At 32.7% G+C, this 26,515-nt stretch overlaps 2 protein-coding genes and 1 long non-coding RNA gene across 7 annotated transcripts in view; 1 reads left to right on the top strand and 2 right to left on the bottom strand.

The window, feature by feature from the left end:
- The window catches only part of LOC127712605 (ankyrin repeat domain-containing protein 29-like), a 262,060-nt gene extending 251,915 nt beyond the window's left edge, over window positions 1–10,145 (bottom strand). For all 3 annotated transcript variants that reach the window (XR_007987184.1, XR_007987183.1, XM_052219128.1), the window contains exons 1-4: window positions 10,017–10,145; window positions 8,028–8,138; window positions 7,238–7,336; window positions 3,552–3,650 (exon numbers count right to left, since the gene is read on the bottom strand). Coding sequence is in view for 1 of the 3 variants with exons in the window: in XM_052219128.1 (XP_052075088.1) it covers window positions 3,552–3,650; window positions 7,238–7,336; window positions 8,028–8,138; window positions 10,017–10,028 (321 nt within the window). In the remaining 2 variants the exon portion in view is untranslated. The remainder of the gene's footprint in view (window positions 1–3,551; window positions 3,651–7,237; window positions 7,337–8,027; window positions 8,139–10,016) is intronic.
- A 7,956-nt stretch (window positions 10,146–18,101) lies between these two features.
- LOC127712796 (uncharacterized) overlaps window positions 18,102–26,515 on the bottom strand; it is a 32,574-nt gene continuing 24,160 nt past the window's right edge. For all 3 annotated transcript variants that reach the window (XR_007987319.1, XR_007987321.1, XR_007987320.1), the window contains one exon: window positions 18,102–20,430. This is a non-coding gene — a long non-coding RNA (uncharacterized LOC127712796). The remainder of the gene's footprint in view (window positions 20,431–26,515) is intronic.
- Window positions 22,420–26,515, top strand: part of LOC127711796 (MYCBP-associated protein-like) — a 50,059-nt gene continuing 45,963 nt past the window's right edge. The window contains exon 1 of the mRNA XM_052217970.1: window positions 22,420–22,577. Coding sequence (XP_052073930.1) covers window positions 22,523–22,577 — 55 coding nt within the window. The 5' untranslated portion in view covers window positions 22,420–22,522. The remainder of the gene's footprint in view (window positions 22,578–26,515) is intronic.

Here is a 26,515-nt window from a genome sequence, read left to right as displayed (position 1 = left end):
AATTCAAAATGAGAATCGTAACCCGTTTGCTACGAGGATTGTGCAATATGAGGTGAATTCATGAATTCCTTGTGTTCGACTTCTTTCAGTTCCCATTGAAAACAGTATCACAGACTTAGTTCTCCACAATTATTAACCTATTAAGAGTGTTTTTTCCCAATTTACAAGGAAGGAATCTGCCATTTTTAATTTCACTGATAACTCTACCAATTGAAAACACTAAAACAATTGACCAAGGGCGATATTGGAATTAGAATTTTTTGAAACCTCATTTAAAAGGTCGCCTCTTTTTGGGTGGTCACTCTTTTTCTTCCCATGAGTAACTGCTTAATACAGGTTTGACTGTACTTACATTGGAGTTTTTGATGAAATAATCCTTTTAACTCACATCCCTTATGTTACTAAGCCCATTTATTTAATCAAGTATTATTTTTAAGGGAAAACAATAATAATAAAATATGTACGTCTTCAATGGAAGACATACATGTGTTGCCTGCCATCTCCAAATAATACAAAAGAACAGAGTTCCAATGTCCCCCACATTGCACATATTTTATCTATTCAAGGGCAATAACTAATAAAATGCTCCGCTGGGCCCAGCTTGATACGACCACAGAGGTCGAACCCTGGACAGTTGGGGCAAGTATGGACACAACATTCAAGCTTGATACAGCTCTGAATTTGGATTGTGATTAAATATTTGACACAGCATAGGTTTCTGACACAGAATGAATGTGGTCTAAGAACTTAAAAATTTTAAATTGGACATTCACCTATTATGGTCCAAATATCCAAAATCTAAATACATGGTTAGATTCAGCATATCAAAGAACCCCAAGAATTCAATTTTTGATGAAATCAAACAAAGTTTAATTTTGGACCCTTTTGACCTCAATGAGGACAAAGTTGATAATGGGGCCCAAAAAAAATTAAGAATCTAAATACACGGTTAGATTTGGCATATCAAAGAACCCCAATAATTCAATTTTTGATGAAATCAAACAAAGTTTAATTTTGGACCCTTTGGACCTCAATGTGGACCAATTTAAAAACGGGGCCCAAAATCCAAAAACTTAATACACGGTTAGAATCAGCATATTAAAGAACCCCAAGAATTCAAGAATAAAACCCCATTGAAATTGGTCAAGAAATAAGCAATTTATACGAAGTATCTTCTTTTGCACAATACTGTGCAATTGAATATTTCTTGCTATTGCGCAATACTGTACAATTGACAATTTCTTGCTATTGCGCAATATTGTGCACTTGGATATTTCTTGCTATTGTACAATACTGTGCAATTGAAGATTTCTTGCTATTGCACAATACTGTGCAATTGAAGATTTCTTGCTATTGTGCAATACTGTGCAATTGAAAATTTCTTGCTATTGCACAATACTTATTATATAATATTTAAACATCCTGTTTGGTGTGTATCTCCTACCATATCATTATTATTTGCTTTTAAATATAAAACAGAAATAACCAACTTAAAATGGAAAATTTTAAAAGAAAGAAAAAAAGGAAAAAAAAAAATCCCCCCCCAAATTTTTTGAACCCCCTTATGATTCATCACCCCCAAACTCAATCCCAGCCTTCCCTTTGTGGTATGGTACCTTGCAGTACAATTTCAGAGAGATCCATACACTTGAACACAAGTTATTGTCTGGAAACTAGAAAAATGCTTATTTTTGGCCCCTTATTCCTAAATGTTTTGGGCAATTACCCCAAAACTCAATTCCAGCTTTCCCTTTGTGATATGGAACCTTGTAGTACAATTTCAGAAAGATCCATACACTAACACATAAGTTATTGTCATGAAACTAGAAAAATGCTAGTTTTTTGCCCCTTTTTTGGCCCCTAATTCTTAATATTTTGAGGCAATTACCCCCAAAATCAATCCCAGCATTCCCTGTGTGATATGAAACCTTGTGGTACAATGTCAGAGAGATCCATACACTAACACACAAGTTATGTCTGGAAGTTACAAAAATGCTTATTTTTGGCCCCTTTTTGGCCCCTAATTCCTTAACTGTTGGTACCATAACCCCCAAAATCAATCCCAACCTTCCTTTTGTGGTATTGAACCTTATGGTAAAATTTCATAGAGATCCATTCACTTAAACTAAAGTTAGAGTGCGAAAACTAATGCGTCATTGGACGACGCCAATGTCATACCAATATACGACCGCAAAAATTTTTTGCGGTCGTATAAAAAAAGTACTTTTTTTTGTTCTTTAACACAATTTATAAATATCTTAGACAAACGGGGGCCTCGGTGGCCGAGTAGTCTAAGTAGTCGAACTACTATATCACTAGCTAGTCAACACTGAGGTTGAGAGTTCGAATCATTACTGATATAAACCTATGATATAAGTTTCATAAAATTCTTGCAAGAATTGTACACATGAGAGCGCTAACAATGCAATTTTCCATATAATCAATATTTCCAAGGGACGTAACACTTTTAAAAATAATGGATCGTCACCAATTTTCAAATTTGTCTGAGACATTGATGATATAAACCTATAATATAAATTTCATAAAAATCTGGCAAGAATTGTACACATGAGAGTGCTAAGAATGCAATTTTCCATATAATCAATATTTCCAAGGGGCATAACTCTTTTAAAAATAATTGATCGGCACTGATTTTCGAACTCCTAAAATACATTGATGATATAAACCTATAATATAAATTTCATAAAAATCTGGCAAGAATTGTACACATAAGAGAGCTCATAAGGCAATTTTCCATATAATTAATATTTCCAAGGGGCATAACTCTTTTAAAAATAATAGATTGGCACTGATTTTCCAAACTCATCAAAGACATTGCTGATATAAACCTATGATATAAGTTTCATAAAATTCTGGCAAGAATTGTACACATAAGCGCGCTAACGATGCAATTTTCCATATAATTAATGTTTCCAAGGGGCATAACTCTTTTAAAAATAATTAATCCGCACTGATTTTTATGAACTTGTCCAAGACATTACTGATATAAACCTATGATATAAGTTTCATAAAAATCTGGCAAGAACTGTACACCTGAGAGTGCTAACAAGACCGGACGGACGGACGCCCAGTATTTCCATGTCCCCCGCAACGTGTTTCGTGGGGGACAATAAACAGAAAACACTCAAATCAGTAACAAGAATAACAGGTGCACAACTTAATTTCCTGTAGAAGAATCAGAGTAAGTTTGCTAAAATTCTGTAAAGCCATTTTCAAGGAGTTGCAGAAATAACAATCTGATGAAAGATGAAATGGCTACAATAGATAAAACCCCTTAAATCACACAGATAAAACATTAGAAAAACATGTGCGACAGGAGTGACAATGACACAAAAAACCAGCAAGACAACAGAGGTGATGTCACCACAGTTGAATGCTGAAAGGCAACACGAGAAATGGGGATGCACTCCTGATTAAGAAGAGACTGTTGAATATGTGACATCACATAATTATGTATTGGGTTAAATACTGGGAACAAAATAAATTCTCCAAAAAGGTAAGGAATTCTGTATATATATTTTCATACTTACATAACTGGCTAAATCTACTGATGCTCCACTGTCTAATAATAATTTAACAATATCTAAAAATCCACCTTGAGCAGCAAAAAACAGTGCACAGGTTCCAGTCTAAAACAATTGGGATTTTAAATATTTAACTCACTTAAATATAATATACAATGTATATGTATAATATAATGATTAACTTATTTTGCATTCATACCAATTAGCTAAACAAAATAAGGGTTATGAAACAATAATTTGTATGAAATATATTTTTTTTATATAACTGATAAGCAATTCTTAGAACTAATAAACTATTAACACAGAGGTATGTCTTGTCTGTATGTAATTTTTATTGTATAATGCAACTTAAAATCAAAATGGCAAAATTTAAACATACAAACTATGCAAAACATTTGAAGTCAATAAACCATGACTGAAGGTGCTAAATAATCTCCTTGAAGATGAGAAATCCCAATGCTAAAACAACTTCATAACATATACCAATGACTTATCATAAGTAGTTCACTTTAAACTTATCTTAACACAAACTTTATTATGTAAAGTGTGCAAAAGTTTCAAAGTCAATGAACTATGACTGAGGGTGTGGAGCCATATAATCTACCAGGGAATGAGATGTGCAAATGTTAATACAACTGCATACCAAATGTTATATGCTTAAGAAATAATTCATGGCAGCCGTAGATTTGTTTTCTTTTAACCATGGTTTGGGCATTTATATTCGATTATTTTATCCTGAGCACCAGCGAGAGGTAAAATATGAATATAAATGCTCAACCCATGGTTAAATGAAAACAAATCTACGGCTGCCATGAATTATTTCGATTCTAATAGGACAAATTCTGTAATTTTGTCAACTGTGAAAACCCTATACACATGATACTGTTTTGGCTGTTCCGTTTTACCCCACATATAATAATATAAATGATATTATATTATTCAATAATTAGTGTTTCCTGCAGGAGGTTTTGGCGTGGTATGGCACCCTGCCATTTTTTGTTGATGCCCTGCCCTTTTTAGGAAAAAAATTTGGCGCCACGCCCCTTTTCCGTCGTATTTTAGGAAGCCCCTCCGTAATTTAATATCGGTTCTGCAAATCATCTTTTAGCAAGACCATTTCAAGTTATTTCCCTTGTAACAAAATCAAAATTTTAATTATACCCTATTTTAGATTTTATTAATAAATGTCATTTTAATTTAAACCAAATGAATTAAAATTTTTTTAATTTTAAATAGGCAAAACAACTAAATACTTCATTTAAGTTTCTACAGTATTTATATACATCACATGTATGAGTTTTTAGATGTGTGATGAAATAACTAGCAGGAAGAGACACTTTTATTTGCTGTATATAAACAATGTGTTTTAGTCAAATGTACAGGATGTTTATATATGTATATAGCTGATGATGGACTATTTTTAACTTTATGGTGGAAGGAAAGTTACTTGTACTTTTAGTGAGAAATCACTGATCTCCTATGAAGAAAAGTTACAGAATGGCCGACATTAATAAATGAAAAAACTCACATTCTTCACCTAAATTTGTTCTTTTTGTGTTACTTCATTACATTCTGAGGCATACAAGAAGCCTTAAAATGCCCGGTGTTTACATTTGATGCCCGAAGCATACAAATGATGTCACCTTGTTTAGTTGCCAAAACCAATAACATCATTTCACGGAATTTTTGTTTTTTGATATTTTACATCGAAATAATAACTGAAATGGACCGATTTGTTTATTTTGCGTCAGAAAAGAGATAACCGTATTGTATTTGAAGCTTGGCCTACGTAAAACATGGGATTTACTGTCAAAATTTGAGTTTACCTGGTCGTGTAAATAAGATGGGCGTAACGCGGAACAGCCAATTTTGTGTATCTATGTGTCTGCGCCAAAAGTAGATATACTGTGATTATACTGGTTGATGATATATAGGTCGTCATATTAGAATTACCATTAGTGTTACCCCTTAAATTGATCTAATCACAAACTTTAACATGTAAACAAACCGTTTCAAAGTCAATAGACCATGACTGAGGGGGCAGGGCCAAATAACCTCTGTGAAAATGAAATACAAATTATCATTGACCTACCATTAGCAGTTCCCATTAGACTGACCTAACTACAAATTTATACATTGTTGACATTGCCACCACTTCTGGAAACAGCACGCCTTAGTCTGACATTTGTGACTATGTTGAGGCAGGAAAAAAAATTACTGTTATTTTTTTCCAAGCCCATTTAAAATGTTATTATTATTAAAAGTAAATTAAATTAAAATAAAAAAACTATGATTACCTATACATTCTTATGCACGGTAACTGTTCTGAAAATACATTTTCATGACAAATCTTGCTAACAAGTCATCAGTTATTCACAGTACCACCTGTCCAGAAGTTTTACTAAATATCACTAAATTCATTCAGTGCCCATCAACTTCAAGTTTTAAAGTCACAGATTGGATCAGAATAACCAAAAGGCAAAAAATTGCAGATTATCCTATAAAATATGTTACATAAAATTTTCATTGAAGAAGAAGAATTCAGGCCATCCAAAACAATCAATGCATTAAAAATGTAAAAAAATAAAGCTCACTGAAAATTTTCAGTACACATATACTCATGATCAAAATGAAACCACATAATAACAAGAGTGCACACGCTGATATGTCTCGCCTTCTTTACTAGCCATTGATATTATGTTGATAGTCCTAAATTTAAAGCTTTACTACAACTATCACATAAATTTAACCTGATCCAAAAAAAAATGAGGTCAAGGTCAGATAAACCTAACTGGAAATACATATACACCTTACAATCATTCCATACGCCAAGTATGCTTCAAATATAGTTGACCTATTGCACATCTTAGAAACAATTTTAACCAGGTAAACTTAACATTGATCAATGAACAATGAAAATGAGGCCAAGGTCAGATGAACCCTGCCAGACAGACATGTACACCTTACAATCATTACATGCTTTTAATTTAGTTTACCAATTGCATATAGTATCTTAAGAAACAAACTTAACCAGGAAAACTTAAGATTGACCAATCATGTATGAAGGATCTGAAATATTAAACTTTTAAGAAGTTTGTTAATGCCGCCGCCGCCGGATCCCTATGCCAAGCTTTCTGCGACAGGCTCGACAAAAACTTAACTTTAACCACTGAACCATGAAAATGAGGTCAGGGTCAGATGACACCTGCCAGTTGAACATGTACACCTTACAATCATTCCATACACCAAATATAGTAGACCTATTGCTTATAGTATCTGAGGTGTGGACTTGACCACGAAAACTTAACCTTGTTCACTGATCCATGAAATGAGGTCGAGGTCAAGTAAAAACTGTCTGAAAGGCATGAAGACCTTGCAAGGTACGCACATACCAAATATAGTTATCCTATTACTCATAATAAGAGAGAAATTAAGAATACTAAAAAATCTGAACTTTTTTTTCAAGTAGTCACTGAACCATGAAAATGAGGTCAAGGACAATGGACATACGACAGATGGAAACTTCATAACATAAGGCATCTATATACAAAATATGAAGGATCCAGGTCTCCTACCTTCTGAAATATTAAGCTTTTAAGAAGTTTGTTAACGCCACCGGATCACTATCCCTATGTCAAGCTTTCTGCATCAGAAGTCACAGGCTCGACAAAAACCATGAAAATAAAACCCACCAGTCTCCTGGAATTTGGATCTGCTCCCTGCTTCAGTAATTCTTTAACACAGTCTAAGTGATTATTAGCCGCTGCCAATATCAATGGGGTTGTTCCTTCCTTAAAATTCAACAATAATCAATTATTGAACAGACTTTGAATTAAAACATGCAATTCATTGATGTGGACATTAGAAATATGCCTGTTTGCAAATTAATTCTAGAAAATATAAATCAAATTACTGTTTGAAACTTTTTTTTCACAATAACAGGTGTTTACACCACAGCTTAAGTTGATGGATGCACACAGTGGGTTCTAAATTTACTTAACTGTGTTTTATATTTGGTAAAATGTCCTGGTATATATAACTGATTACATTCATTTCAAATGAAAATTATATGAACACAAATTTAACAATTTCTGATATGGGTAACTATAAGTGACTATATTTGTGTAATCAATCAGACCACATCTCCTGATTCTTATATCCGTATATAATTTGAGAATGGCTAGAAATGAACATGCACAATGATGAAATAGGCATGTACTTGGATACACACTACAAATCACAACTTAAAACAATATTTTCCTTTGTAATTTTTAGTTTTGCTTTTTTTGTTGAAGGCTGTCATACCACATATCTTTATTTTATACACTTAACGTTTCTGAGATGGAACAACAAAATGTTACCCTATCATATATAAAGTATGAAGATTAATAGTACATTGTAGTACATTGGTTTTATTCCAATAAACCCAAGTCTAAGTGAACTTTAATGATCTCAAATACTAGTTTTAGCTTAAATTCTAACCTTGTCTTTACAATCCACATGAACTTTACCACTGTCTAATACTCTTTTTAGCTTCTCCAAGTTACCCTGAAGTGCAGCAAGGTGAAGCTGTTGATCTGAAGGGGTTTCTTTCTGAAAGACAATCGAACAATACTTTTTTGATGCATTTTGATGCCTTGATGTTAGATTCCTATGAAAATTCAATTGTTTATGCTTTCTTCACAACATAGAACATACCTATTCAAAACACTGCAATTTCTGAAATTCAACTTTGATGTGTATATAATACCATTTTTCTTAGCCACCTCAAATACATGTACATGTACCTCCCCCTAATGGTTTAAAAACATGTAAAAGTTCAAAGCATTATTAAATCCATGGTCCTACACAAAATGTACATGTATAATTTGCATAAACAATATAAAGTCAATTAAATTGTAACAAAGGTTAAATATAATTTTGATGATAATTTAAGAAAGTGTTAGTCATATGACATTCCAATACTTTCAATGAAATTTGGTTGACAATAGAATAATCCAAGTTTATACACCTGGCCCATACATTAAGTAACAAGCTAAACTAATTGATCCTGTGAATAAACTTATTCTTTAAATTATCAATTAAAATTAAACACTGTCGTAAGATCTCTGAATATTGTTTTATCAATACTAGGGTACTAACATTGATTTTGTTTTTGATAAATAGAAACATACATATTAAATATATATGGCTACACAGTTATGAACATGATGAAAACTTATGGTCCTCCATGCTATGGACACTATTTACTTATATTTTCAATTTGGGATTGCACAATTTCAGCTTTTTTCAGACTGTTTGTGATGTCTTTGAGCTAAATCTCATTATCTGTTGGATGTGTATTGATTGATACTTTAGTCCTCAAGAACTTTATAATTATTTATTAGTTGCAATTGGCTTTGAACTAACATGACTAAGAGACCTTAGATCGGTACTTTGAGTCTTTTGTCTTAATGTTATTTGTTTTTTGCTATCCATTTCAGTCAAGTCATTTCCAACTGATTTTCACAGTTTGGCCTTATTTGGTACAGTTACACCAGGTTAGGGAAGGGTTTAGCGTTCACAAACATGGTTAATCTGTTAATTCTGCCACAGTCTTTATGTCCCAAATCAGGAGCCTGTCCATGAAAAAACCACTGGATCCAAGTGTGGTTAATTTTCCAGAATGTTTATTGTGGCTATAAGGGATTCAGGGGGTGGCACAATAAGAAAATAGCCACCCCTCTCCTCCTGTGGAACGTTATCTTGCCAGACTTGCATGTTAAAAAGCATGACTCAGGTGTCAGTATTGTACAAAGCAGGGTCCATATTTTTATTACATCAACATGTTCTGGTATGCATGTATTTTGTTTAAACAACTGTGGCTAAACTGGCAGTATGTATGTATGTATGTACAGGTAGATTTCTCTGTTATTCAGAGCACTGCTCGAGAGCTGTGAGGGTACAGTGGAATCCATGTTACTCCCTATCTGGATTATGGAGATGTATCACTAAGGTATTTACAACATTTTTTACAAGGACTATCCCCACCCCAACACAAAGGTAGTGCTAGAACAGCAGGAAGTCTGTTTATTTTGCTGGAGGAAGCTGACGTACTCAAGAGAGAACAAACAGGCTACAGGTCAGAAACAGACAAACCAAAAAGATATCAGCAGATTGATCTCTAGGTCAAAGTCGACAATCAAAGTGCCCATTCTAGCTTAACTCTGGTCTGGGTACCAGAGGTGTGGGGGATGATGAAAATCACCTTTCTTAAGTACTGAAATATCTAAGTCCCCTAGTCAGAATCGAACTCGGGACCTTCAGCACTGCAGTCATAACCATTAGACCAGTGTGGCCGAAACGTATTGCATCGATGCACGTAAAAATTGCCAGGCGTTAAACACCAATCCATCAATCGGATATGTCAGACTAACAGAGAGCTTATGAAATATGTTCTGGTTTAAAATCAGACTTCTTTTGAATCATTACCTTGTAAGACATTGCGTAGATAATCAAAGCACTCAGTAAACTGTCTAAATTTGGTTTATTTCATTGGTTCTTATCAAAAACAATCTGGTAGGTTCCCATTCCGGGCAACCGGAAATGCGTGTTTTTGACTTTAAATCTTTGTCTGTAAAATGTTTTTAACGAATATTGTAATTCGCAGAACCATTTAAGGAAATCAATGATATATCCGGAACATATATGGACAAAAACTTCGAAGTCAAGAAAACTTGCATAACTAATTATTTATAAAAGCTTGCATACCAAAGAAAGAAAGACAACAATACCACAGGCGATTGGGTCTATGACCCTTTTTGGTTTTTTTTTGTGTTTGAATATTTTTAGTTGAAATATTCCCGAGGCAGGTTAAATTTGTTCATTATAGAATGTTTTTGTGTTGACCAAGATGGCAGTTAATGATATCAATTATCATTATGGCAGATTTGGTTATTGAAATTAATTTTTGATTGGAAATATTTGGTACAGATTTTTACTGAAATTAGAAAAAGAATGATTCAAATACGGATTGATTTGTCAGGTTTTCTTCTACTCGATAACGAAATTTTTATGATTTTATCAAGGATTTGTATTGATTCTTACTATACAAATCCTTGATTTTATCTTTGAGTAACGTTATTCCATTAATTCAAAATGTTTACTCTTTATCATAAAAGAGAACAAACACAGATAATTTACTCTTAGAAAGGAATGTAAAGTAAAGTTATCTATTTTGTTGTCTGGCAAGAGAACGAGAACGATGAACCCACTTTTTATTTTCATTTTCTTAAAGCATATATATTATAAGAACTATAAACAAGTCTAAATTGAAAACAACGTTCAAACCTATAATTGCGTTGGATAAAAACCGCAATTTTTATACGTGTGCATGCATAACAAATTTCTTGGTAGAGGGGTCTAAATACAGCACAAAAAACATTTTCCAAAAGACCAAAAAAAGTGAAAAAGTATATTTAAACAAAACGCATTTGACTAACAGGTCGAACAACGGATGTTCTTAAACCCTGCTGACTGCCATGGCGATTGCCAAATATGCGGATCACTAGATATAGATATAACATAATATGGATCTTAATTATTGATTTAATACCAAACAGAAAACAATAAACTTGCGGAAAAGATGGTATACCGCAAGAACTATATATATAGTCTCATATTCTATTTTATAATTAGATAAAAGAAATAAGGATATGTGGTATGATTGCCAATGAGACAACTAAAAACCGTCAGTCTTATCATTTATTTTTCCTGTCATGTTTTCACAAGCTACTGATATTCTCATTCTTTATTATAAAATTATATCATTTAGTTTTCTTTCTTATCACACAAAAGTGTTTTCCATGTATAGTCCTTACAGAATCTGACTATGCTGTAGCTTTGAAAAATCTCGGTGATCTAGACTTTTTATTATATTTTTGAAATTGGCACGGTATAAACTATATTTTGACAAAGTATGAAACACTATATTGTTTTGAATTTAGATCCCTTTTTTACTTTAAAGTGCGGACATTCGTATATTGTTTGCCTCATGTTTGGTGACTACGATTTTCCAATAATTTTCCTTATTTATAAATGGTCGTGTTTGATTGCGTCAGGAAAATCTGACACTTTTGGAACCAGGTACAGATAGAGGTTATATACAATATATGTACATTGTCGGAAAATATAAAATTTATTTGAATGAGCTTTAGAAACAGGACTGTTTTCCTTTATTTTGAGACAACTTGTATCTCAATTGTTATTTACTATTTATGGTGTGTATAAAAGCTTTTGGAGTCTGATAAATTACATTCATTTAGGGATTAGTTATGTTTTTCTCTTCTCTGCATATGAATTTTCCATATCACCATATCAAGTCTTCCTGTTTTATAAAAGTGGCTTTCAATAAATCAGGACTTTACTGTTGCAATCGTTAGTGTTATCCTTTTGTTATAAAACTAACAACTGTTTTTACTAATTGGCATACAAATTGAAATGCATGAACTTTTATTTGATTTTATAAGCATTTTCATAATTTTCCAGTAGGTTTTTGGATTTTATATATTTTCTAAAGTAATATTTTCTATATTTTGTTCAAAATATTCTTTTGCATTTTATTTTAAATTATTGACCTTGTTTTTCTGCTGTTTGTATTTAATCACATCGGTTCATGTAATATCCCTCCACTTCAAAATATAATAAAAGATGAAAGTTTAGATGACATTGTCTATATTAGGACAATGGGAAATGCGAACTTTTGAACAAATATTTTAGTTTAATTTCTTCATTAGAAAAAGAAAACGTTCCTCTGCTAAATGTTGAACAACAAATAACTGATTTTTTCATAAATGGCATCACTATAAATCTAAACGAAATTGTCGATGTTATTATGATTCTAGATCTAAAGGAGGTATCGGGACCTAATGTAATAAGTCATAAGATGTTAAAAATTTGTCTTGAAAAGATAGCCATATACCCCTTCAAATTATTTTAATAAATCCCTTAAGCAGTCAAAATATCCATCAAGCTGGAACATTTCCAGTGTTATCGCTATATTCAAAAGGGGGATAGTTTCCTTCCCTTTAATTATCGACCATTCAAGGTAACTTACATAAATGGTTCCATAGGTATTTAAATGAAAGAAAACAAAGGGTAGTTATCAAACAGTCATGTCAAAGATCTGGGGCGTGTTTTTTTGTTCTTCGGTAGTGAGCCAGAAGAGGTCCATTTCTGTTTTTTTGCATAGGGAAGATCTTCGGGCTCTCTTCCACCTCTTCTTTTTTTGATAGGTAGTTTAGACGGCAGAGGCACATAACAAACATGGCGTCGTTTAGTCTAAATGACATTAATAAATTTATGAATGCAGATATATTAGAATGTGAGCTGTGTTATAAACGTTTTTATGGTATGACAGTCTTAGTAGGACATCCCTGTAGGACGATAAGCTGGATAAATATAAGAACTACACGGACAGTTAAGGGACGACTATTTGTTATTCTAGGGAAGGGATTTTGATTGATTGGTGTTTAGCGCTACTTCAACACTAAGTTGGGCTATTCCGTGGTGCCGGGTCAGTTTAAATTTATAGATGAAGAATATGGAAGGAAAGGGCATTATTAACTTTTTTAATCTGTCGCTAATTATGCCTATTTTTCAGCTCTTACCAGGCAACCATATTCATATATGAAATCCTCCTGTCCCCCACCCCAATAAATGAATAAATATCAAATGTTTTTTCTTCTTATTTAACACAAGTTTAAATTGATTGTTTGTTGCTAATTTTTAACGCCCAGTGACAAATATGTCATGCATGTTCAGGACTCGGTTGAGGAAAACACGAGTTTAAAAGTCAGGTATATAATATAAAAACGAAGAGATGTATGATTGCTAATGAGGCAACTATCCACCGGTGTTTAAATATGAAGTGGATGTAAGCAATTATAGGCAACCGTAATTAAGGCCTTCACTGACAATGACAAAACCCGATACTGTATTAAAAGTCGTCTATAAAAGGCCCGAAGTGAAAAGTGTGAGAAACAATTCAAACGAAAAAACTAACGGCCTGAATTATACATAACAAAATAATTTACAATCAAAATATCAATTATGAGTCGAGATATGAACCAACGACAACCACTAAACTACAGGCTCCTGACTTGGGACAGGCACACAAAGAATATGGCAGGGTTGATATAAAAACGAAGATTGCCAATGAGACCACCCTCCACAAGTGACCAAATGACACAGCAATTAACAGCTATAGGTCACCATACGGCCTTCAACAATAAGCAAAGCCCATACCGTATAGTCAGCTATAAAAGGCCCCGAAATCACAAATGTAAAAACAATTCAAACGAGAAAACTAACGGTCTAATCAATTTACAAAAAAAATGAACGAAAAACAAATATGTAACACAGCAACAAACGACAACCACTGAATTACAGGCTCCTGACTTGGGACAGGCACATACATACAGAATGTGGTGGGGTTAAACATGTTAGTGGGATCCGGCCCAACCCGCCCCCTAACCTCGAACAGTGGTGTAACAGTACAAGAACATGTTTGTGAGCGCTCAACCCTTCCCGAAGCTGGGACAGTGGTGTAACAGTACAATATAAGAACAACCTGCACAAATCAATTGCAATTAGATTGACTCAAAAGATCGGTACGAGACACACAAAAAAAACTTACATTAAGACAATAGACACAAAGCACCGAAATAAGAGTATTTGCAATTACTGGAAGTTTGTTCAAAGCTAATTACAACTAGTACTGAAATAAAACTTGTTCTCCCAGACTGAAGTATCAATCAGTACACAACCAACGGATTTGTTAAAAAAAAAAAAAAAAAAAAGAAACAGTCTGAGAAATGTCTGGTAACGTTATACATTGTATACTTGCATATAGATCCATATACAATGAAAATTTTTTAAAAGTGGTGGTCCGAAGGATTTTACCATCGAAATTTTGCAATAGAAATAATAGTTTGGACCAGAAGATTTGCTTCAAGGACCACTAGAGAAAAATGATTTTGAGAACTTTCCGATATCTTTGCTTTATACAAAAATAATCCAGTTTGGTTACTTTAAAAAAATTGGATAGACAAGATGTCCTTTTTGATTATATTCGAGACAAACATTGACGAATTTTTGTGCAGTTTAAGATTATTCTTAACAATCATATAGTGGGGGTTTAAGCCTGATTTGTCTAGCATAATTGAGTTAGAGGAAACAACAAAGAAAAATGTCACGAACAGAGCACACTTTTACAGTCAAGTCTACCGGATGTATCTTAATTTTCTATAAAATCATCGTAAAATTCATTTATGTCATCCAACATAACAAAAATCTGCTATATTCGACGGCAAATTGAATTTTTGTTTTATTGATCTTCCGTAGAATATCTCCAGAAGAGGTCCAGATTCATTTTTTTTGACTCTTCACCAGAAGACATTCTGGAGATGTGCAGAAGAGACCAATAAAACACGCCCCTGTTTTAGCCGGTGTCCCCCAAGGGACGGTCCTAGGACCTCTTCTTTTTATTATTTATATAAACGATATTGCCGAGAATCTATTAACACTTACTAGACTCTTTGCAGATGACACTTCTCTCAGTTATTCGAGTGATGATAGATTGCAAATACAAACAGTAATCGATCATGACCTGAAAATCCTAGATGAATGGCCAATTCTTACTAAATCCAAGGAGGTTATAACCTCCTTGCTAAATCCAACGTTAAAAGATGGTCATCGTCGTTGTTAGAACTTGAGATTTCCCACGGTGATCTTCATTCCCATTGCTAAGTCTCCTTCTTCGGTGATTGTTTCCTTCTGTTGCCTTCTTTTTTCAGTGTGTACATTTCCCTGTTAGTTTGATATGCGACTGTTTGCAATGATGCATGTCTCTTATTTTTATCAACATGATATGCATGATATACAATGTCATAAATTTTTCAATCTTTTATTCAACTTAATCACAAATGTATATAGGAATATAGGAATTTATTAAGGAAGTATAATTCCTCTTGTATGAACTTTATAAACAGTTTGATTCCTCTTATAGGAACTTTATAAAAAGTTTAATTTTACACGCCGTTTTTCTCTAATAATATTGCTGTATGAAACAAACAAGACAAAGAAAAGCAATAACAGTTATATTCTTTTGCTTTTAGTTTTGTAAACTGCATATATAGGGGTTTTGTGATGGTTAATATCAATTCCCTTATTTCTATTATATTTTTCAGTGTTTAAATTCTGTAGCCTACACAAATTATTTGTGACATTGCATATCACGGTCTTTCTGCCTTGTTAAACACGTTTTCACGAAAGCCACTGTAGTGGCCGATATTAGAGTGTAGAGCGGCATATTGTCTGTATGCATGACCAGATTAAGAACTTTGAATAGGAATTAAAGGAGATGATGGTTATATGTATCAATGAAAGTTGAATACATCTCTTCAAAAGTTTAATGGACGTCTTCGTGGTTACTTTGTCCGTTGTGGAATTTCTTTGTCACGGGTGATCACTGATTTATTCCTATTGTTGTAGTCATTCCATCCTCCTCTTCTCGTTAATGACAATGAAAAGTACGCCTTATCATTTAATTCTATTGTTTTCATACTCATATTTGTAATATTCATAAGAAACAAGAAGTGGACCTCTAATGTGCTGTACTTATATATCTTTGTTGTCATAAACCAAAATTCATGGTACGGAGACATTATAAACAGTAAGAATATAATCAATATATAAAATAAGAAGGTGTGGTATGATTGCAAATGAGACTGACAAGTCACAGGCTCCACCAGAAACCAAATGACATAGAAGTTAACCACTATATGTCAACAATGAGTTAAGCCCATACCGCATAGTAAGTTATAAAATGACAAATGAAAAACAATTTAAACGAGAAAACTAACGGCCTGATTTATGTACAAAACAATAAACGAAAAACAAAGTTGATATACAGCAACAAATGACTACTGAAATACAGGCTTCTGACTCGGAACAGGCACATACAGAATGTGGCGGGGTTGAACATTTTTGCTGGCGCAAAACCCTCCCCTAACCTGGGACAGTGGTGTAACAATACAACATAACACCAAACTATAAAAATCAGTTGAAAAGGGCTTTACTCGTTAGATCGATACAAATCACATAAAAACCCTTAAACGCACAAAAGACACAAATTATAGATCTGCGAATACTCGCAGTTACTGACAACTAGTTCAAAGCCGATAACAAAAAAAAAAAAAAACATATGTCTCTAAGACTAAAATATCAATCAGTACAAAACCAACATCCAATGCATTTAGTGTAAAGACGTCATTGACAGTCAGAGAAAAACATGACCTTGTGCAATGCCAAAATATAGGTATCGACAGATTGTAAAAGCGTAAATGTACATATGTGTATAGCAATAACATGTAGTTTGGTTTTAATTTACTGATAACAAAATCAATATTTATAACGATAAAAACAATATTCAGAGGTCTAATTACAGTGTTGGATTGGTAACCTTTTAGAATAAGTTTATTTAAAGGATCGATAAGTTTACCCGGATCGGTAAACAACATTATCGTAAAAATTAGGGTGTGTTATCCCGTTTGTAATAAGTTTTCTATAGGTACAGCCAAACTTCCAAACCAAATCTCTGGAAGAATTTAGTAAAGGTTTTTTGTGTAGTTTGTGGTAACGAAATCCTTGACTCAATAATTTACCAGTAATACATAGATTACGTTCATTGAAATCCAAAACGTCACTACATCTACACGGGCATCGTGAACGAGTTAAGATAAACAAACACTGTAAGATGGCGCCAAAGGAACATCCCCGTCCAATAAAAGGAAAACCTTTTTTTTACAGGAAAATTAACAATAAGGTACGAACAATTGTCCGGGTTATATAATTACTAGCAATGTTATCCAAAACGTCAATCCCTTTGTTAGTTCAAACACATTTTATTGTCCAAAACAACGAAAAAAGGATCAAACACAAGATTTTCAACTTAGCAAGTCTTCATCCCTTTGTTAATCACATGTTGTTTTATTTCAAGAATTCGTAAGATCACGAAATTTCAATATGTTTGGTTTATTTCGGTAGTAAGGTTTCCAATCGTTTTGCTCTAGTGATTCACCTCAGTTCATTCCCGGAATTTGTTGGCGTTTAAATTGCTGGACCTTTAGTTTTGATAACTTAAACAGCTGTTTTGTCTATTTCTGTTAACATTCTTTTGGCCATGTTGTCTGTGTTTTTTTCCGACTCTAAATGGTTTTTAATTGCCAACTTTAAACAATTAAAGAGGACAATACAGTGTCTATTTTTTCGGATTAGAAGCACCTGGTGTTACTCTCGTACGTTTTTGTTTTCTTAGTTTGTTTTTTCCAAAGCTTTATTAGTTTCAAGTGTTCCCTGTTGTTTATCAATTGTAGTCTGTATACCTGTCTCGTTCGTATTTTGTGCATTCTTCGGACCTAAAAGCTTATGTTCTGTAACCAAACGTTGCAAATATTGAATCCCTAGACACAAAAACTTTCTGGATCATGGGTGGCGGCCAAAGTAAATTATCCTAAAAACTGTTATAAAGTATTATTGAAAATTTGACCAAAACTGACGTTACAACACAAATAATGCATACTTCAGAAGTCAATACTTCGGTCATTTAGTCATTTTTAATGTGATGTGCCAAAATGAACTTATTACATCGCGATGACCGTGAGGGCATTCCGATGTATTGCTATCGCCTAGATTTCCATTACGTCACTTTCGTTTTGGGTTTGTAACCGATCTATAAACATGATAAATACGCGGATATTAACGAGTGCAAAATAACATTCATTATCGTTTGTTATAAATACATCTCTTCAATGAATACTGATAAAAATATTTTTGTTTAGAACATAAATTAATAATATGAAAATGTTTTGTCGTTAGATATATATATATATAAGTAAAAAATCATTGATAATATCTATGCACACGTACCGAAAAATTGTGTAAAAACATGCGGAAGAATATCCCAAGAACGTTTTGCGACAATCCCGGCAAGGACCTGTAACTCTGTAATTGTTTTTTGCGGGAAAATATGAATGCCTACTCATATCCAATCTTTTAGAAAAATCGAATTTTTACAGAAGAGTGTCCACCATGCACTTGCACTGCACTATTATTAGAATAGTAGAATAGAATGATATACAAATGGATGAAAATTATATATACATGTAACTGTTATATTAATATAATATATAACAACAAACCAGTGTATACTGATTTGTATCACTACAATATAATAGTTATTACGGTGAGGTTGAATTTCATGTCATTTATTCATCATCCACGCACGAACTTGTCTCAGAAAAAAATATATCTCTGTACATTAACCTCAGTTTAAGGTATAGAGATGTGATTTTTTTCTGTGACAAATGCTTTTGACCATCCACAAGAACTTGCGGTCATCCGATGTTCAGTACTTCAGTACTTTGATTTTTGTATCGATATAGTAATATCACAACTATTTCTATGAGAAATGATTAGTATTTTGGCCTGATCATCAAAATCATTAACATCTTAGGGCCAATTTTAACCCTTCGTGAACGTACTCCTTTCTGAGACATCTTGGGTGTAGTAAAAATATGGAATCTTCTACGTTTAATATAAACAACTTTTGATTTCTCAAGTTAAATTTTTGGGGCAATGGAAAAAGAAAATATTCCAAAGAAATAGTCATCTGGAGAACATCGATTTCTTAAAAAGTTCTTTGTTGCTTGGACAAACGAAAATGAAACCTTTTCTGTATTTGTTTAAAGAACCTGTATTGATTAATGATAGTTAATTACGTGCCAGTTTATTGCTCACTATACATGTAATACAATAAATAATTGACGGTATTTGAATGAGATATAATTGGCTTGTCCTGTCCTTATTTAGTGGCAATAAAGGTAAGTGATATATTTTGATGCAGTGTCATGGAAACAAAAAAAATTCTTTACAAACTAAAAACTCCGCCATCAACAATTTGACGTTATCTGTGTCAAGTCTGTGAGTGCATATTGACGAGACTCTGCGAGGGGTCATAATTACAAGGATATAATATAGTTTATTGGAAATTCCCGTGAAACAGTTGTACACAAAATTGGTCACGGTAATTCGACAAAATGTATTGTGCTTAGAATTTCCAGGAGCACTGAAAATTGATCTGATGTTTTGATAGAGGGTCCCTTAATATTCAATTTTCAAACTTCTTGTATCACTATATTCTGATCTAAATTAAAATCTTCTTATTGTTATCATCGTAACTTTGAAACAAATTTGTTTTAATTAAAGTGGTCATACACCTGCAGTTTTTTTTTGTACATTTGACTTAATAGTTTCATAAAAAATAGTTACAAAATCAGGCTTTTCAATTTCTTGCAGGCTTGTATCGACAAAACAAAGTACAAATGTATGTGTCACGCTCTTTTCGTTATAACATAAAACTGCTTTTGCAAATCGTTTTTTTTAACAAACCCTATGAATTTAAATGTACTTATGATGAGAATTTGTACATTCACTTATATGAGAATTAGAGTTGTAGCTATTACATTCGAATTTCACATAAAAATTGATCAAAGAAAGTAATTTGTTGGAATCGATGGATCAATTTTCCTTTGATATAATACATGGAAATGATCCCATAAAATTGATGCAATGGAACAATGTAATAACTTTTAAACGATCGTATTTTCGACTATTACATTTGCGAACACACACGATACAAAGAGAGAAACAGAAACCATATTTATGTAAATACATTTAAAAATATTTAGTCTTTTTCTTCTCCATGACTATTATAGCAAGACGACATCGAACATTTTGTTTTTAGTACTTCTTAAATGCTGGCTTCTGAATTGGATCTATCTAATATCTGAAAAATACAAGCAAAGTATATTATTACACAAACAGGGAATAATCAGATACAATGTCATTTGGAAGAAGTTCATCAAGATCTTTGGACAGGACCCCTTCAGCAAGGACATTATCAGCCATTACAAGAATGAAACTAAGCAGTGCCAATAAAGGTAAGAAGCTGAAGAACACGCACTAAATCTACATCTACAACTACAACTTCTACAATTTCACTTGAAAGAAAAGACAAAAATAAATTTGAGGGTCGAAAAATTATCTTTCATTTCTTTAGAAGTTTATGGATATAATTATCAGTATCTTTAAATGTTGCGGTCGCTACCACGAACTTTATATAGTCAATGTCTATAATTAGTCAAGTTTTCCATAAACATGAGACTACTATAATATTAGTCTCAGCATAAACAGTTGTTATCAAACTGTATACACCAGATTGTTTCGTGTCTACCACAAATTATCATTATTGTTAGTGAAAGCTTAGAAATTCAGTGTACATGTAAGTATGATCGAGTATTAATGTCGTACGTCTATTTACCATGCCAATAATATAAACACGGTAAAATACTCTAATCTTTTACGCTACTTTTAAAGATATTTCATTTTGATTCTATCACTCTGCTCCGTTACGTATGTTTGTCGCTGCGTTTTCAGATACACACCCGGCGACAATAGCGAGTCGGGAGGCCCGGGAGTGAAAGGTCTGATTGATAAAATAAGATTTGAATTTTTTATGGTTTTTTGAATCTTAAATGAGTAAAACATTAGGTTTGTTGTTTAAGAAGGCATTCGGCTGATGTTGGCCAATAAAATCTGTAAGACTTGACTTGAATATGATTGTGGCACAGTGCGAACGACTTATTCCCTGGTCCCTTATCTAAATGTAGCCTGGGGTCCTGGCTAACTGCTTGCTTACTGGCGCGAAAAGAAGGTTGGGTCAGGATGCCAGGCTAATTAAGCTGGTTCTCGGCTTACTACCACACTTTGAGCGTAGCATAAATACGAGCGGATTCCAGTTTACAGGCTAATCAAAATGGTCAATATAACCTACGGTCGGAATGCAAAACGACTTTGACGCTGGAACACGGAAAAAACATGCGGGGAATCCATTATGAAAATGACAGAGAAAACTGAGCCAGTGGTATAAAATTGTTACTGCACCACAGCAATGATTTATTCAAATAGTACTATAAAGATTCTTGACCACTGGTATGCAGAATACTACCGAATGATATCATAGATATAAAAGTGCAGTGATTGTTTCCTAAAAGAGGGACGAACGATACCAGAGGGACATTCAAACTCATTGATCGAAAACAAACTGACAACGCCATGGCCAAAAATAAAAAGACAAACAGACAAATAATAGTACAGATGACACAACATAGAAAACTAAAGACTAAGCAACACGAACCCCACCAAAAACTGGGGGTGATCTCAGGTGCTCCTGCTCCACATGTGGCTTCAGATCTAAAAATAATATATACCTTTTTTTTCCTTATGAAAGCAGAAATCGTTGCACTGTGTGAACTATAGTCACAGCAGTCCTTTTTCAAATTTCCCTAATATTATATAGGCCCTAATCAAGTACTTATACTATTATTATAAATCCTTGCCTAAATAAAAAATAATGTAAAAATATATTTTCACCTTTTCTACAATTTTCATGAAATTTAAAAAAATTACCTCCGAGCTTGATAACAGTTTCTGCTGATTATTTTTCTAATAAGTTTTGACTGAATTTGACTCGATTTTCATGAGTTCATGTATTATACATATAATACTATCAAATTTAATTAACAACTTTTAATTTTGATATCACATTATTACTATATAATGAATTGACGATTTTGTTGTTAATTTCATTGCACTATGAATATTTTAAAAACAGAAAAAAATATGATCAGAGGCGAGAACCTAGATTTTCTGTACTTTGAGAAAGCCTTATAAAAGTTTGAGATTTACCCCAAACCGGAAACTTCGTATAATCTCGCGATATTTTTCCTTAGTTGCCAAGAAACAATATGGCCGCCAGAATTTGAGAACGGGCACCCGAGTGAACGCAATCATTATTGACAAAAAGCATATAGATCAATATGAGCACAAAAGTCAAAGGAAAGCAGTCAAGTCTGCAAAGACCAAAATCTGGTGGTGTGTAACAAAATGAATAGAAGAAAATCTTAATGAAAATGTGTATAGTGTAAACTTATAGTTATAAACGATGAAAAAAAAACCCTAAACATTCTGACATCTAATATTTCCTTCTTTTATCCGTTGTACCATTTGTTGAACGATCCATTTAAAATTTAGCAGATGAATTACAGCTCAAGTGGAATGATTTCCACCATCATAATGGTTGGAAAGGGCAACCCGTTAAGAATTAGATAGTTTCTAGGGGGTCTCGCTAATTAGCGACAAGAAGAATAGTTTAGCGACAAGAACAATTAATTTAGCGTCAAGAAATCTTAATATTAATAATTTAAAATAAATAATTATAGAAACATGCGGATCAACTGAACTTAGCGACCACAATACTTGTATACTAGTATTGTCAACAATACTCGTATATAATTAATGTACAAGTATTGTCATAGAACAGTCTTCACGATGAACTTTAAAATCTACAGGCCCGGAGCTTAATTTTTGGAAAATTTTAGTTAGATTCTGTTAGCCTGTAGATATGATTTTAATAGGCCCGAGAGTAATTTTACAAGCCTGGGCTGCTGGGCCTGTGGTTTAGCGTGAAGACTGATAGTATTGTTTATATAAAATATAAATACATTGAAGTAGAGTAATTATTACTGCCTTTACTCAAAAATATTCAAAAGTGATGTAATGATTTGAAAAATATGTATTTCAGGATAGAAAATTAGAAACATTTATTCATTTTTTGTAATGAAATGGTCAGGGTACGAATGTTTTTTTGCCATGGTACGATATGGTTAGGGTACGAAATGACTATAATTCATCAACATCATGTGTCAGCATACAGACATGGACACAAAGACAATTGACCAGATGAGAATCACCCTCCTTACAGCTGCAGCATATGAACATTTCTGATTTATTATTGTGATTTCTTTGTACATATTTTCTTGTGTATTAATTCTGGGTCTATTATACTGTTAGTATAATAGTCCCAGATTAATTTAAGTATGTTTTTGTTATCATGAATAAATAAAAACACCAACAAGTTGTTAATCAAACACATCAATGAATAATAACAAACCCTATTGATTTTTAAAATTTTTTGTACAATACTTGTACATTATATATGAGTATTGTTGACAATACTAGTATACAAGTATTGTGGTCGCCAAGTTCAGTTGATCCGAAACATGCATTAAAAGGTTGTTTTTTTAGTATAAGTGTATAATCACTACTTATGTAGTTAAAAATTCGTAAGGGTTCCGCGGAACCCAGTGTCTCGCCTACTTTTTCTGTTAATCGCAGGCTCAACAAAAATAAGGAAGTAAATCAATAAAAATATTCCTCTTGATACTATCTTTTGATTGTAAGAAGCTTCTGTCCAAGTTTGGTAAAAATCCAGGATAGTTTATGAATCTAATAAATGTTTAAAAACTTTAACTGCAGACTGAATGTAATGTTAACTGGAAGAAAACAAAATTTCCTTCTAGATACTAGCATTTGATCATAAACAAGCTTCTGTCCAAGTTTGGTACAAATCCAAAATAGTATAAGAAAGTTATTAAATTTTTTAAAACTTTAACCACAGAATGAATGTGTTGTTTCCTGGCAGAAAATCTAAGTCCATTTAAAAGTAAAATACGGAAAAAATGGATTTATTTTTTTACAAAATTTCCTTCTAGATACTAGCTTTTGATCATAAACAAGCTTCTGTCCAAGTTTGGTACAAATCCAAAATAGTATAAGAAAGTTATTAAATTTTTTAAAACTTTACCCACAGAGTGAATGTGTTGTTTCCTGGCAGAAAATCGAAGTCCATTTAAAAGTAAAATAAGGAAATTTTTTTTTTTACAAAATTTACTTCTAGATACTATCTTATGATCATAAACAAGCTTCTGTCCAAGTTTGGTAGAAACCCAGGATAGTTTAAGAAAGTTATTAAAATTTTAAAACTTTAACCACAGAGTGAATGTAATATTTCCCGGCAGAAAAACTAAGTCCATTTATAAGTAAAATACAAAAAAAATGGAATTTTATTTTTACAAAATTTACTTCTGGATACTATTTTATGATCATAAACAAGCTTCTGTCCAAGTTTGGTAGAAATCCAGGATAGTTTAAGAAAGTTATTAAAATTTCAAAAACTTTAACCACAGAGTGAATATTTGTGGACGCCGCCGCCGACAACGACGACGACGCCGACGGAATGTAGGATCGCTATGTCTCGCTTTTTCGACTAAAGTCGAAGGCTCGACAAAAATCATAAGGTAAATGAATGGTTGGATTTGTGTAGGATGGGGGTGGGGGTCATTTCTTTATTATTTACTTTTGTTTAGCCATTCTTCTTAATTCTTTATGCACTTTGTATAAACAGATAATTGAAGGATAAGCTCCTCATGTATTCTCTTATATTTAGAGTATTGCCATGTGCTTTTATTTACACAATTTAATACCAACTCCCTGTTGTGACGTGATAATGATTCAGGGATTGTTTCAAAATGTTCATATTGATACATTGTACATACTTTAAAAGAATGTAATTTTTGTTTTCACTAAAAATTCATTGCAAAACTGTAGTGATACTAAATGAAATAAAATTTGAAACTATTAAACAAAAAATCAGCTGTTATTAATTAACCTTTTTTTCTATAAATTTATTTTTTTGATAGCATTTAAACTTTCTTGTTGCTAATTTTTTCTTCTTGACGCTTCTTGTCGCTAAGATTCTTCTTTTTCGCAAATTAGTAAGACCGGTTTTTAGTGCTCATCTACATGATCTCATTTCTACCCCCAAAAATACTCAATCAATATGTTACCTGGTTTTTGTTTGTTTTAGATGATAGGAGCAGTGATTTTGCTAGCACTCGTCATTTTTGTCATTTACGAAACATTTTTCAAAATGACGAAAGTATTTCAAATCAATTTTGTCACTTAAATTTGGAAAGTGTAAAAATATTTTCGCATGAAAATACTATTATTCTACCTCTCTTCATGTTTCTGACAATTTTATGACCCTCAGCTAATTATTAACTTTTACAACAGGTGTTAAAAGTTGTGATTACAGGTAATCCGCTGATCGCCATCAGATGGGTCACTAATCCGTTAATTATTAATAAACCTCATAATTGACCATCATAATTATTTATCCCAGTAAAATCAGTCAGTCGGCATTTCAATTTTAATATTTGTCAAACGACCACAATTTGCAGTTTGTTTATTGTAGTTTTGTCATTTGAACAAAATTGTTTTCCCCTGGACAGTTCGCGTTTTAATTTCCGACGATCACATTTTGCAGTTCGTTTGTCGTAGTTTAGTCATATGAACATATTTTTGTCATATTTGATATAACTTTTTGTCAAAACCTTTCGACAATTTTGATTAAAAAGATGGAACTTTATTCAAAACGTTAAGAAATCTTTTCAGGAGTCAAACAGGTGCTTCCTTAACTATGTACTGCACATGCGTGAAAGTATTCATATAAATTTATAGACACTAAAACGTAAAATACAAAAACATTTAGTATCAAATTAAACGAAAGAGACAAATATATTTCTTACTAAGCAACTTAATTTAAAAAAATGATAATTTCCTGCCTTTTGTTAAACACAAACTAATCCGTAGATGAATCCGGATTCATTCTGAATTTATTATCCAATTGTCACTTCCCATTTTCATTTCGATTAAAAATCGAAAGTAAACGTGATCATTTCTCTATTAATTTACAATTTAGTCATTAGAATCTTTCCAATAAGGATTGATACAAGTCCTTGTTTCCAACTTTAAAGAAATGAATTCCAAATATCGATTTAAATGTATTAACAAGGATAATGATTATGCAGTGAAATAGTCGTTAAAAGTTCAATTATGCTGTGGTTTTAAAAAAGAGGCACCCAACTTTTGTTGATCAGGAATGTCCCCTGAAAATAACTTAAGTGAAATTG

This window comes from Mytilus californianus, unplaced genomic scaffold (assembly GCF_021869535.1).
Source record: "Mytilus californianus isolate M0D057914Y unplaced genomic scaffold, xbMytCali1.0.p SCAF_1, whole genome shotgun sequence".
Lineage (NCBI taxonomy): Eukaryota > Metazoa > Mollusca > Bivalvia > Mytilida > Mytilidae > Mytilus > Mytilus californianus.
Note: the sequence above shows the minus strand (reverse complement) of the source record. Positions and strands in the feature narration are given on the sequence as shown.